At 36.3% G+C, this 13,085-nt stretch overlaps 1 protein-coding gene across 2 annotated transcripts in view; it reads left to right on the top strand.

The window, feature by feature from the left end:
* Nucleotides 1-291: 291 nt before the first annotated feature.
* Nucleotides 292-13,085, top strand: part of ANKRD22 (ankyrin repeat domain 22) — a 30,539-nt gene continuing 17,745 nt past the window's right edge. Inside the window, exon 1 of one of the 2 annotated variants that reach the window (XM_074382540.1) lies at nucleotides 292-879. In XM_074382540.1, the coding sequence (XP_074238641.1) occupies nucleotides 859-879 (21 nt within the window). In that variant the 5' untranslated portion in view covers nucleotides 292-858. The remainder of the gene's footprint in view (nucleotides 880-13,085) is intronic. The other variant, XM_003922430.3, reaches the window with a different exon arrangement.

Here is a 13,085-nt window from a genome sequence, read left to right as displayed (position 1 = left end):
AATTCTGGGGAAGTTTGATGTGATTGTATTCAGTTCAGAGAAAATGTGTGAATAATTGATATGACATGTAGTATATAAAATGTTTACCATGTTTAAGACATTTGGCATACTGGCATGTTTGATAAATTGATGATGCAATTTAAAATGCAAAATAGTGTAACTGATTTTAGACACGATTTTTAAATTGAATATTATAAAGTAATTTAGCTAGCTAAATGTGTGAATAGTATCATAAGATTTTAGACAACTTAAGATTTATTATGTTAGTAAATTTATTAGTTTACAAAACTGCATAAATAGCTGGAAAAGTGTTATTTGTTTGGCTGAGAATTTTGAAGACTATTTTTCAAGTTCTTTGCTAGACACATATGGCTCTCACAAGTAAGTTTGTTGGTCTTTAGCCTTTTTCAATGGTCAGTGAAAACCAGATTTTGATTAGGAAATGTCTGAAATATAGTACCTTGGTTTGAACCCTGAGTCCTTCCTGCCAACGTAAGAACTTTTCTTCCTCCCTTAACTTTGCTTCCTTCTTTCCTGCATGTTACCACTGGCAGAGCAAACATGACTCAGAAACCGGCTCCTCAGGGTTGTAACATTAGATGATACAGGCTTGGATCATTACACATGACACCAGGGCCTTTGTTTCATTGTGCTGGGGCTCTCTGGAAGGTGTGCTGCTGCCTGAGCTGCTAGAAAAGTACTCACAGGTATTTGCTAGAAAAGCATTCCTGGAGCTTGCCACCAGCTTGGACTTCTAGGGACATTCCTCTCAGCCAGGAAGGATTTTGATATTCAATAGAAATACCTCTGGAAGATTCAAGGAGCTGTAGAGGTGAAGTAAGCCTGTGAAGGACCAACATGGGAATCCTATACTCTGAGGTATGTCACCTTTCTGATAGCAGAGTTCCAAAGATGTTAAAAATTGCTCATGCTTTTCAAATGCAATTTTCTATCCTTGTTAATATATATATATATATATATATAATTTTTTTTTTTTTTTTGGTCTGGTCAATTCCCTAGGGGAGCATTAACTCAGACAAAGAAAGTCCTATGTGCTATTCTTTGTGATATTCTTAATAGTTTAAGATAAATTATTTTGTAATTCTAAAATGTTAGCCAGATCTAAATTGAGATGGGCATGACACACATTTCATAGTGTCCAGATGTTTGCAGGGATAATTGGGACAAAATTGAGTTTGAGTTATGCTTTTCTCATGATAAGCACTCAGAGAAAAAGAGAAAATTTTACCCAACTGGATTTTCTAAACATCTAAAAGATTGGCTGCCTCTTTTATGGAACCGCATGACCAGAGTACCGCCTTTCAGCTTGGTATTTGAAGGGAAATTTGCCTTTAGTAATTATTAGTAAAGACTGTCACTATATAGAAGAGAAATAACAACAATATATTTTGATATTTTGATTATTTTGTTTTTACATCTTTTGGATAGAAAAGTACTTTTACTTCTATTGGAAGTAACTTATTAGAATCAAATGGATTTTTAATAATGTTTCAAGAAAGTACAAGCAAGTAATGTTGAAACAAGAGTACAAGAGGTGTAATGATATCATTATACATAATTTACTCCCTCTCCTCTCTGACACAATTAACTGGTTAATCTGCATTTCATTGCAGGTGCTCAGGGAACCTCCCTGGATAGGTTTGATCTTCTAGTATTAAAGACAGTTTACTTGCAGTTATTTCTAATGCCATGTGTGTGTATATATCTCTGTGTGTATAAATGTACTATTTGGTTTATAACTCTAGGTATGTCTTGCTCAGTGATTTTAGTCTCATGAAGAAATCATATATACGAAAATGACATGGCATGTAGTGTTCTAAAATGCTACTTTGGTAACTCTCAAACTTTAGATTGCCCAAGTGTCAGGGAGAGAAATTTGTTTGAAATGCAATTTCAAGGGATTCCAACCAAGAGGGTCTGCTTCACTCAGTCTGTGGTAGAGTACAGAAGTATACTTTTAAAAAGGAGCATCCCAGGTGGTTCTGACATAGGGGTGATCTGTTTACCGCCATCCCGAGAAAGAAAGACTACCACAGGCCAGTGCTTTTCCCATTTTAATGTGCATACAGATCTTCTGAAGGTCTTGTTTAAATGCACATTCTTGGTCTGTAAATCTGGGTGGGACCTAAGATTCTGCATTTTGGTTACTTTTTCAAATTGCATATGGGAATTATACGTGATATGGAAAAAAGAAAAAAAAAGCTCAGTCTCCTCCTCAGGTATTTTGATATAGAAAGTCTGAAGCAGGACCCTTCATCTATAATTTTAAAGAGGTTGAAACTCTTTAAAATTAAATAGAAATCTCAATATCTCTTAAATATTTAAACACAGCCTACTGATTTGTTATATACCATTTGCTCTGTTTTCTAAGAATAAAGACTGTGTGAGTTACTTATTCAGGACAAGAAAAAAGCCTGTTGTATCCCTGGTCCTATGTTGTCTGGAAGAATCTATATTTTAAAAACCTTCCCCCACTTTGAGTGTTGGAAGCTTCTCTAGATTGAGGACATAGGATTATCATTTTTCCTTAGAGCTTTGCAGTGCTAATAGTTATGTAATATATATTTTTAAGAAAGAAGGAGAGAATGAGGGAGGATCCCAGAGAGTTGTTCTTGAAATCTGCACTAGAGGATAAGCTTAGCGCTCAGGGAGAGGCCCTAATTTTGAGTAAGTAACTCCAACTGTGTAAAGTGGACTTTTAAATAAGTCTGATTCATTTAAACCCTTATCAAAGATACTTGTTCATATTATTTATAATAGTAACAAACATTTATTTTGGACTTCTTATATATCAGGCCCTATTTTAAGCACTTCATATGTATTACTTCATTTAACACAGCAATCTTCTAAGAGTCATTTTTAGTATCCTTATTTTACAAATGAAGAAACTCAGGAAAAGGCAGCCCCTAGCTCAGAGTTACACAGTTGAAAAGTGCTTATTGGCTGGAGATTAGTGACTAGGATATAGGTCCTGTGTTTACTTATTCATGAGATTCTGCTTATATCACTGCTGACCTACTTATTCTTTTCCTACTTATTATTCTAAGTATACTTATTATTCTAAGTAGGAAGATTCTTTTCCTACTTATTATTCTAACAGAAATGTCATGCTCCGTAAGAGAGTTGGTCTTAAGCACTCTGCTGTTCTGCCAGTGTTCTTCTCACTAGGATAGTGCCCTTTTCCCTTAGTGGAAAGAAAGGGTAAACTAAATCCAGGTCCAATGAGATACATTCTACTCCTATTTTGCAACAGAGAACTGTTGCATTGCAAAGTAGTACAAAAATTGAAAAGAAGAAAAATGCTGAGAACTTTAAAGAGTTCAGGAGCTAATACTTTGGAGACTTAAAGAATCTTTTATAGACTTTTGATCCCATCAGCTGTGGAAACAGGCCCCAAAAAGCATTTCTTGAAAATCATATCTTAAATGATGTATCCCTTTAAATGTTGGGAAGATCTCATTATAAGGCTGTGAGTAAAAGGATGCACGCACACACACACACACATTCACACTTAAAATTAATCCTTTGTGGATGGATATGTTTTTCAGAGAAGCTGATGTTACTATAGAAAAAGAAAATACAGTTCAAAAAACAGAAAGATTGTCTTGAAATATACAATGTCTAGAGAGAGAAATTCAGGTCAAGCAAATTTTGTTGGGAAAGCTGGTACAGTTAAGGAGAAGAACTCAGGGGCTGCAGGAATAGAGATGTGACTAATTGAATGACCATTGGACTGAAAGTCAAGAAAACCTGTATTTTAGTCCTGATTGTGCCAGGAACTTTGTGGGATTTGTGGGGAAGTTATTTAATCTCTCTGAGTCACAGTTTTAATATCATAAAACAAGAGAGCTGAATGAGATATGGCTTAACACTTAACACTGTGTCATTCTGTGATATGAGAAAGGCAAGGCAGAGACAGTAGAGAAAAATTGCATTCTCACTATCTTCCCGGCTCTCTCCATCTACTTTGTTTATGTATGAACTCCTAGCAGGTTTCTGGTATTCAACAACATATGCAAGAAGAGCATCAGGCATTTCTATCCCAACTGGTTTTCTAATTCTTTCCTTGTATAATTGAAAGCAATTTTATAAATTATAATGTTATGATGTCACAACAGTTCAGAGGGAAAATGATAACTTTCACGTATGGAAAAAACCAGGATTGAAAATTTGTACATATTTATTTATATATTCATTCATCCATCCATTTATTTAATCAACCATATTTAATGAGTACATACTGTATTTCAGTCATCTGCTAGTTTCTGGCATGTACATGTTGGGATCCCTAATCTGAAAATTTGAGTGGAAGTGCTCAAAAAACCCCAAATATTTGAGCACCAACATAACATAGTAGAAAATTTCCTATTTGACCTCATGTGATGGGTCACAGTCAAAATGCAGGTGCACAACACACAGTTTATTCAGCATTAACAAGAGAAAAAAGACTTTCCCAGCCCTTTTAGCTGTGATATGTTTTTTTGATGCACACCCAGATTTCCCCATGAAAACAAGTCCACAAAGGGTAAAATAATAATAATAGTAATAATAATAATAATAATAATAATAATAATAATAAATGGCACCTGTGCAGAATGAATGAGCTTACAGCAGATTCACATCTCTGCCTCCATGGGGTCAAGATTTATGTGCATTTGTCTGTGTGTGTGTTTTTTTTTTTTTTCTTATTCTCTACTCTGTGATGTAAATATACTGTTGAAAATATCAAAAAGGTCTGAAGATACTTATGGGTAGCATGATAAGAAAGAAAGGAAGCATTTATGTATACTTATAACACAGAAAGTCAAGTTTTGGATAAATTGGACAGTAGTATAATATCTTATGGAAGATGCAAAATGTCTTATAAAAGAATATGGTGTTGAGACCCAGCACAGTGGCTCATGTCTGTAATCCCAGCACTTTGGGAGGCCAAGCTGGGCGGATCACCTGAGGTCAGGAGTTTGAGACCAGCCTGGCCAACAAGGTGAAACCCTGTCTTGACTAAAAGTAGAAAAATTAGCTGGGCCTAGAGGCACATGTGTGTAATCCTAGATACTTGGGAGGCTGAGGCAGATGAATGGCTTGAATCCAGGAGGCAGAGGTTGTAGTGAGCTGAGATTGCACCACTGCACTCTATCCTGGAGCTCCATCTCAAAAAAGAAACAATAAAAAAAGAGTATGGTGTTGAAATGACCACCTTAAATGACTCAAAGAAACAGCAGGATGAACTGTTGAAGTCTTATGCTGAAGTTAATGAAAAATTAAAAAAATACTCCACAAAACTAAAAATGGAGATCTCAATTGTGTATTGAAAAACTGGATCTATCAGCATTACAAAGAACACATGTCATTTAATGATATGCTGATCATAAAACAAGCAAAGATCTATCACCATGAGTTGAAAATTTAAAAGAACTGTAAATATACATAGTTCTTTGGCATAAATTTACGAAAAAACATGGCATGAAAATTTTCAAATATTTGTAGTGACCAAGTATCTGCTGATCAGAAAGCAGCAGAGAAACTTATTGATGAGTTTGCCAAGATCATCATTGATAAAAGTCTCACACTAGATCAAATCTTTAGTGCTGATGAAACATCACTGTTTTGTTATTTTTGCCTCAGAAAGACACTGCCTTCAGCTGATGAGATAGGCCCTGCAGGAAACCAGGATACCAAAAACAGGATAATTGTGCCAGGATGTGCTAATGCAGTGGGCACACACAAAAGTAAACTTGCTGTAATAGGCAAAAGCTTGAATCCTCAGTATTTTCGAAGAGTGAATTTCTTACTAATTCATTAGTATGCTAACAGAAAGCATGGGTCACCAGAGACATCTTTTCTGATTGCTTTCATAAACATTTTATACCAGTGGCTCACACTCATTGCAGGGAAGCTGGACTGGATGAAGGCTGCAAGATTTTGTTATTCCTTAGCAACTTTTCTGCTTATTCTCCAGCTAAAATTCTCATCAAAAGTAATGCTTATGGCATGTGCTTTTCCTCAAATGTGACTTTATTAATTTGGCCATGTGAGACGGGTATGTTTAGATCAATAAGGAGTAAATATAAAAACATTTTCTTAAACAGCATGTTACCAACAATAAACATAGGTGTGTGTGTTTTGCATAAAGACTGTTGTATATGCTGTTGTCAATGCTTGTAATGGCAGTAACTAAAGACAGTTGTGCATGCCTGGGATAACCTCTGCCCTGTGACTATGTTCAGTGAGGATAATGAGCAAAGTAGTGACTTTGAATGACTCTGTATGTCAAGTGAGAAAAAAACAGATTTCTGACCTCCATACATATGAAAAAATATACCTTCAGAGTCCATCAGTAAGTTGGAAGAAGTTGCTATTGAGGAAATTTTTAACACTGATAATGAGGCTTGAGTTGCTCATTTATTAAGCAATGGTGAAATAGCAGCAATGGTTCTGAATCAAGGTGATTGTGATAATAGTGATAATAAGGATGATGGTTAACACTGTAAAAAGGTTATCATGGACCAGATTATGCAGGTCTTGTAGGCCAACATGAGAAATTTAGATTTCATGCAAAACACAATGGAAAGCAAGTAAAGGATCTTAAGAAGAGAAGCAATATAATGATTAGTGTTTAAAAAGTAGCGTGGGAGAATAAAATAGAGAGATGCCAGAGGAGAAGCTGGATCCTGGAAGGAAGCTGTTACAGTAGTTTATGGAGTGATAATGATCATTGCATTAGACTAATGCATGAATTTTAGATAAATTTTTAACGGAAAGATTTCCTGGTTTGTAACTTGGCAGTGAAGGAATGTGAGAAATTAAAGTTGACACTCAGGATTCTACCTTAGGCCAGTCGGTGGATGGTAGTGCTGATGAGATGATAACGTTCCGAAAGGGGCAGAAGGAAGGACGCATCTCAGGGTTCTATTTTGACATGGTACGTTAGCGGTACCTGTGAGAGATCCAGGTGGACATGGAAGATGAATACAGAAAATGTATTTAAGGAAAGGCTCGAGCAAGAGATAATAATTTGGAGTTGTCTGCGTATATATGGTATTTAAAGCCAAAAGAAAGGATGAGTTTAGGTAGAGAAAGAATGTAGAGATAGAAAAGGATACCAGGTCATTATAGGAAGGTATGGTTTTGCCAGAGATGGAAGGCACTATTAGAGGACAACCTCCCTTGGGAAGCTTGGAGCTTGTAACACTCAATAAACATAAGCATTTAGTCAAACGGGAGATTTTTTGGGGGCAGAGGGAAACACATCCTTCCTTATTCAAAAATGAAAACTTAGGGAGTTTCAACTTTTGTATATGAAGTGAGATGATCAGTACCAAAAATGATGAGGGAAAAAATGAGTTTCTCAGGTTTTGTGAAAGGACAGGACAGGACAAAACAGCATGTTCCCCAGAAGTTCTGCTTGTCTCAGAGCCAGCAGCAGGAATGTATAGTTGTTAAGAAGCCAGCTGTTGGGTTCAGAAGGACAGGTTCAAAGCTCATCCCCACTAATATCAAGGAGAAAGTGGGAGAGCAAAAAATCCCCCAATAAACTTGTTTTCTAAGGGGAAAAATAAGTCATTTTATTTACATATGCCTTCTACAATATAAGCTTTTCTTTCATATATGTTTGCATATATATATTGAAATAGCAAATAATTTTCAGCTAGATAAATTGTGGTTTTTAAAAAATCAACTAAGGAAATCCCACTTGTATTGTTTAAAAGGAAATCTAGTTTATTTGAGATGAGATAAGAAGGCATAAAAGAGATCTCTTAGTTTTAGCCATAAAGACTCCTTAGATTCTAAGCAATAATTATTTTAATTAAAAGTCTATAATGCATATTTATGTTATATAAACAGCTCTTAATACATAGCTCCCCTAATCTTAAAATTATTAAGATTAGAAATACCTTTTTTGGAAAACCAAAAAAGAGATGAGAATGTTACTATTTGGGAACCCATGAAATACTATTTAATACAACAAAATGGTTCGAATGCTAATTAACAGGGAAGTCTTAAAACTAAATGTCTAAACTTAAGGTAGGTTGTGTCAAAACTCTGCTAATGTTTCCCATCAAACATAAAATTCAAGGTCCTAACCATGGCTTATGAAGCCCAGTGTTCCGTGGTCCCATTTGCCTCTCAAATTTCCTGCCACTCCCTTGCTCATGCAGCCATACTGACCTTCCTGCTATTCCTAGAACACATCAAATCAAGCTCTTGTCTCAAAGGACTTGACAGTTGGGTTTCCTTTGTCTGGAAGTTTCTTCCCCCTGAAAATTACCTGGCTCACTCCTTCATTTAAGACAGATCGTGGATCTCTGCTTGAATCTCACCCTCAGGAGATCTAAAAGAGTGGCCTTGCCATTCTCTGTGTATTCTCTTACTTTGCCTTACTGAAGTATTATAATTTTATAAAATGTTGAGTTTGTTAGATGAAAGTTGATTTATTTTGGGAGTCCTAGGTGTTATGATTTTCATGATTCCCAGTTTGCAGGATGCTAAAGAGGAGATATAATGATAGCTTCCTTGCCCTAAATGTCGGTTTAATGAACATGTGTCTACCTTGTAGAAAATAATATAGTAGGTTATGTGAGAGTTATACGAATGTGAGAATAAAACACTGGTTTTCTCCGAAGAGTTTACTGTGGTCTTATGAGAATAAAACACTTGTTTTCTCCAAAGAGTTTACTGCGATCATAAGACCAGACACAAATTACTCTCTCAATCAGTCCTCCTTGTGGGAAATTCTTCATGTTAGTTGATTTCTAATTTGCCACAACTTGACTTTCCTGCCTTTAATGGTCAAATTTATTTTAATTAGACTTTATAGTAATAACCAAAATGTTACTTGTTACACTGAAATAATACAACTAATCCTGGAACCCTAATGTTCACACTCTTTTCTAGCTAACTGGTGCCACTAATGTTCACACCCTTTTCCAGCTAACTGGTGCCACTAAGGTGAAATATTTGAAGAGTGAAAAATCTGCTCATTGCCTTGATGCACCAGCAGACCCCATGAATCTTCAGAATCAAGCAAGCACTTCTGCAAAGGCAATGTTTTCTCCTAGCATGCTTAAGATTAGGTGTGATGAGGACTTGAAAGGGGATTTTAGCACTATTTATGAATGATTTTGTGGCTTTGCCAGCAGTACCAAGATCAATCATATCATGCTTAAAACAAGATGGGATGAGGTCAATCAGCAACTGCTGGACTTCCCATTTCTATAGATGTGAATAACATTTTTTCCTCCACAGTGTATTCAAGACACAAGAAATTGGAGGTAAGAGTTGATTTTAGTAAAAGGAGATGAAGTAGATGACAGGTGAGAGAAGAAGCTTTTACAGAGAAGCCTTCCTTGAGAAAAGTAAATGAAGATGAGGGCAAGAAACAGTGGCTTCAGAGCTGCACTCTAATGGAAGTCAGCCTCTATCTGGGAAGTAGTGGTAATTTCTGGAACATAAAATCAGAAAGTCATCATACATTTGGATGAAGAACCAGAGAGGAAAAAAATAAATGTCTTCAATATGTGTATGATCCAAAATGGAGTAAAAACTATTTGCAAGACTATTATTGAAACTACAAATCAGAGTAGGCCTATAAAATTTCCTGTAAGCAAGAGTTGGTAAGGAAAATTCATAGCACCTTTTCTATTATTACTACATTACAATGTGTGAAATGTCACTGATATTTTGTTTCCTATAATTATTTTTCCAAGTTTGTGAAAGATTTGTAGTTGTTTTAATAGGGTTACTTACATGCTAGTCCTCTAATCCAAATTCTTTAACGAATTTAAGGGGATTTTTGTAATTTTGTTAACTCTGCAGATGCTGGGGAAGGATTGTCATATAATGTGATACAGAATGTGATGAATGCTACTCTGAGCGTCTACCGGATTTTAATCCTCTCTGTATTCCTAGAGCCTAGCACAGTTCTTGGCAAGTATTGAGAACTCGTCTGTTGAAATAATTAAAGACAATAACCAAGGACTCTAGGCACTCCTGGAACTCTTGTGGGTAGAGTTTACTATAGATTAGTGCATGGAGTTGCATAGGAGTGGAGAGGGGCTTAATGGGTTAAAACACTGGTTGTGGAGTTAGATAGACCAGAGTATAAATTCTAGTTATGCTGCTTACCAGCTAAAAAGAGCTCTGAGCCTGTTTCCTCATCTGTAAAGTGGGATAATATTATTTCTGTTCTAAGATTGCTGTAACAGTTAAATAAGATGCTGCTAAGGTGCTTAGCATTACAGATGACATATAAAAGCAGTTCAGTATATAGTAGTTATTATTACTGTTAAACTTTTTACTGTTATTTTTTATTTTTTCCCAAAGGAGACTTACATTTAGAGACTTAGTGCTAAAATATGTATTTGGACCAATTAAATATTTAAAGACATTGGCTTCTGAGAGTTCAATCCCGGCACTTCCCCAACCAAACTGTTTTCTAGGTTGAGAATAAGATAGTGCAGAAAAGTCTTGGGATGTCAAAAGGTAAACTGAGGCACAGTAAACCTCAAAAGAATTTATTTGCGCAAATACCAATTCATGAATTGGACAGCTGTGGTTTGGGGGCTTCTTGGAGGGGATGCAAAAAGAACGCTTTTACAGGGTGAACAAGAAAGTAAAACAGGAAATACTTGATTGGTTGTAGTTATACAGTTGCTTTATTTGGTCATTTCTGCTGAAAAGTCTCTATGTAAGTTAGGCTTCTTATTAGTTAACCTTGTTTCGTTTTTCTTTAATATAGGGATTTACAAGAAATAGCCTAAGTTAAGTTTTGCTTACGTTTGCAAATTGAGCAAAGTTAAGATTACTTATGAAATTTAAATGGATTTGTCTGGCCCAGAATTTCTTAAAGCCCAGTCTCCGTTATAATTTACTTTAACAGAAATGTATGCCAGTTCCTACTGCTGGTGTGTTGGAGCTGGTTGGAGCTGGCCAGAGTCAGCTTGAACTGGTTTGTGAAAGTCAATTTTTCCTGACTCTGAGGTCAGTGCCCTCTCCTTGGTAGATTGAAACTAGCCAGGTGGGGGTAGTTACACCAATGAAATGGAAGAAGACTACAAAGAAGGTTTTCTTTCCCTCCCTCCCCTCCTTCCTTCCTTCCTTCCTTCCTTCCTTCCTTCCTTCCTTCCTTCCTTCCTTCCTTCCTTCCTCCCCCCTCCCTCCCTTCCTTCCTCCCTCCCTCCCTCCCTTCCTTTCTTCTTTCTCTTTCTTCCTTCCTTTTTTCTTCCTTCCCTTCTTTCTTTCTTTTTCTTTCTCTTTCTTTCTTTCTTTCTTTCTCTTTCTTTCTTTCTTTCTTTCTTTTCTGTTACTCCTTTCTTTTGTAGAACTGGATGTTACCCAGTTATGAGCACATTTTACTCTTATCTGTGTCTACCTCTGTGGTGGTCTAAGGTAGTAGGAGGGTATCAGGGCTTCTGATTTGCCATTTTCTAGCAGCCAAAAACCATTCTTCCTCCACCCTTTCTCCTCATCACTGGAGGTGAAGACTCTTCTACTTTTCCCTGGTTCTCATGATGTCAGAGTTTCTGATGTTCTGGAGTCAGAAGTGTGGCAATGGGGTTTCTTTAGCTTCCTGGCAAGGAACGTAACATCATGTTCTCAAACAGACCTTTCTGGAGAAAGAATAGAAAACGTCGATAAATATGTTCCCTGCTCTATTTCCCCTTCTGCTGCTGTTCATGAGGAACTATGCCTGCTCTACATGTTTCCACCAGTGCTGGGACCTTCCTTCATGTTATGTAAAGACTGAGCAGGCCTAAAACATCCTTTAAAAAATTATTGTGCCTTTGTTATTTGTCTGAAGGAAGTAATTTACTAAGAAATTTATGAAATACAGTACATGAAGAATGAGTCACCAGAAATAAAGACTTGGTATTAATTGTAGAAATCAAATTAACTCCAGTAGGTGTTTATTATCATCCCCCAAGGTTTCTTAACTTGAAAAGAAAGGAAAATATTTTCCTTCCTTTTCTGAGAAGACATTTCATGAATCACAAGGCTTTTTACTGGAATCATTTTGCTCCAAAATCTTCAAATTCATGTCAGAAATTTTTATGAAACATTTTAAGTGAGGGGAGCTTGTAGCACAGACATGGCTAATAAACAGTGAACCAATTCCTCTGAGCCACAGGCAAAATTCTACATAGTCTTTCCTTAGACTGGGAATTGCAGAAGCTCCGTTATACTTTAGAGAAAACAACACTAAAAAGTGGGGGTAATTTGGGGGAAGCTTTGCTTTTAAAGACATCCATAATGGTACAAGTTGTTCAGATATTTCTACATTATTAAAATAATACCAAGTATTTTTTCAGTTGTGAGATCTATTATACTTAGAGCAGCAGTGCAAAACATTATTAAGTAATACACGCAGTTAATCATCAACATACCGAGTGCATCATATTCTACCCATGGACACTTCTTAAATTTTAGTGCCTGGACAAGTAAGATGGAAGGTGGATAGAGTGAAACTTTACCACCAAATTCTTGGCTACTTTTAAAGAAAGACATGTGGGAAGGCTAAAGGATACAAAAAAAATTCTTAATATTCCATGATTTCAGAGTTTTGAATGCTCCTTAGCTAATATGAATTTAAAAGCTGCAATGTTACATTAAGTTTTTACTTCCATTTTGGGGGGCTTGTTTCTTTTACCTTTGCAGAGATTCTCAACCCTCACTGTGTATCAGAATCACAAGGGAAATTTAAATAACGCTAATGCTCCCCTCCTATTCCTACAGATTCTTATTTAATTGGTCAATGGTGGGGCCTGGACCATATTTTTTAAAGAGCCCTAATATTACTTAGCCAAGGTTGAGAACCACTGAGGTGAAATGTTGTCCTGCTTCTTATATGGCCTGTTACCTTCTAAGCATCAACCCCTTCTCCAGCCTCACTTTCCAGCCAAGTTGGATGAATCAGTGTGTCAACCAACAATAGACTTTTATCCATGTGCTGGGTGCCTGACCTCATGGAAGCCTAACTTCCAGAAGGTTGCAGTCTAGTTAAGGAGACTACATTTAACCCACCAGCTCATTTAAGGCCAATTAGCTGCTTGAGGTTCTGTATATTT

This window comes from Saimiri boliviensis, chromosome 12 (assembly GCF_048565385.1).
Source record: "Saimiri boliviensis isolate mSaiBol1 chromosome 12, mSaiBol1.pri, whole genome shotgun sequence".
Classification (NCBI taxonomy): Eukaryota; Metazoa; Chordata; class Mammalia; order Primates; family Cebidae; genus Saimiri; species Saimiri boliviensis.
The sequence above is the reverse complement of the archived record's forward strand: the minus strand, read 5'-3'. Positions and strand labels throughout refer to the sequence as shown.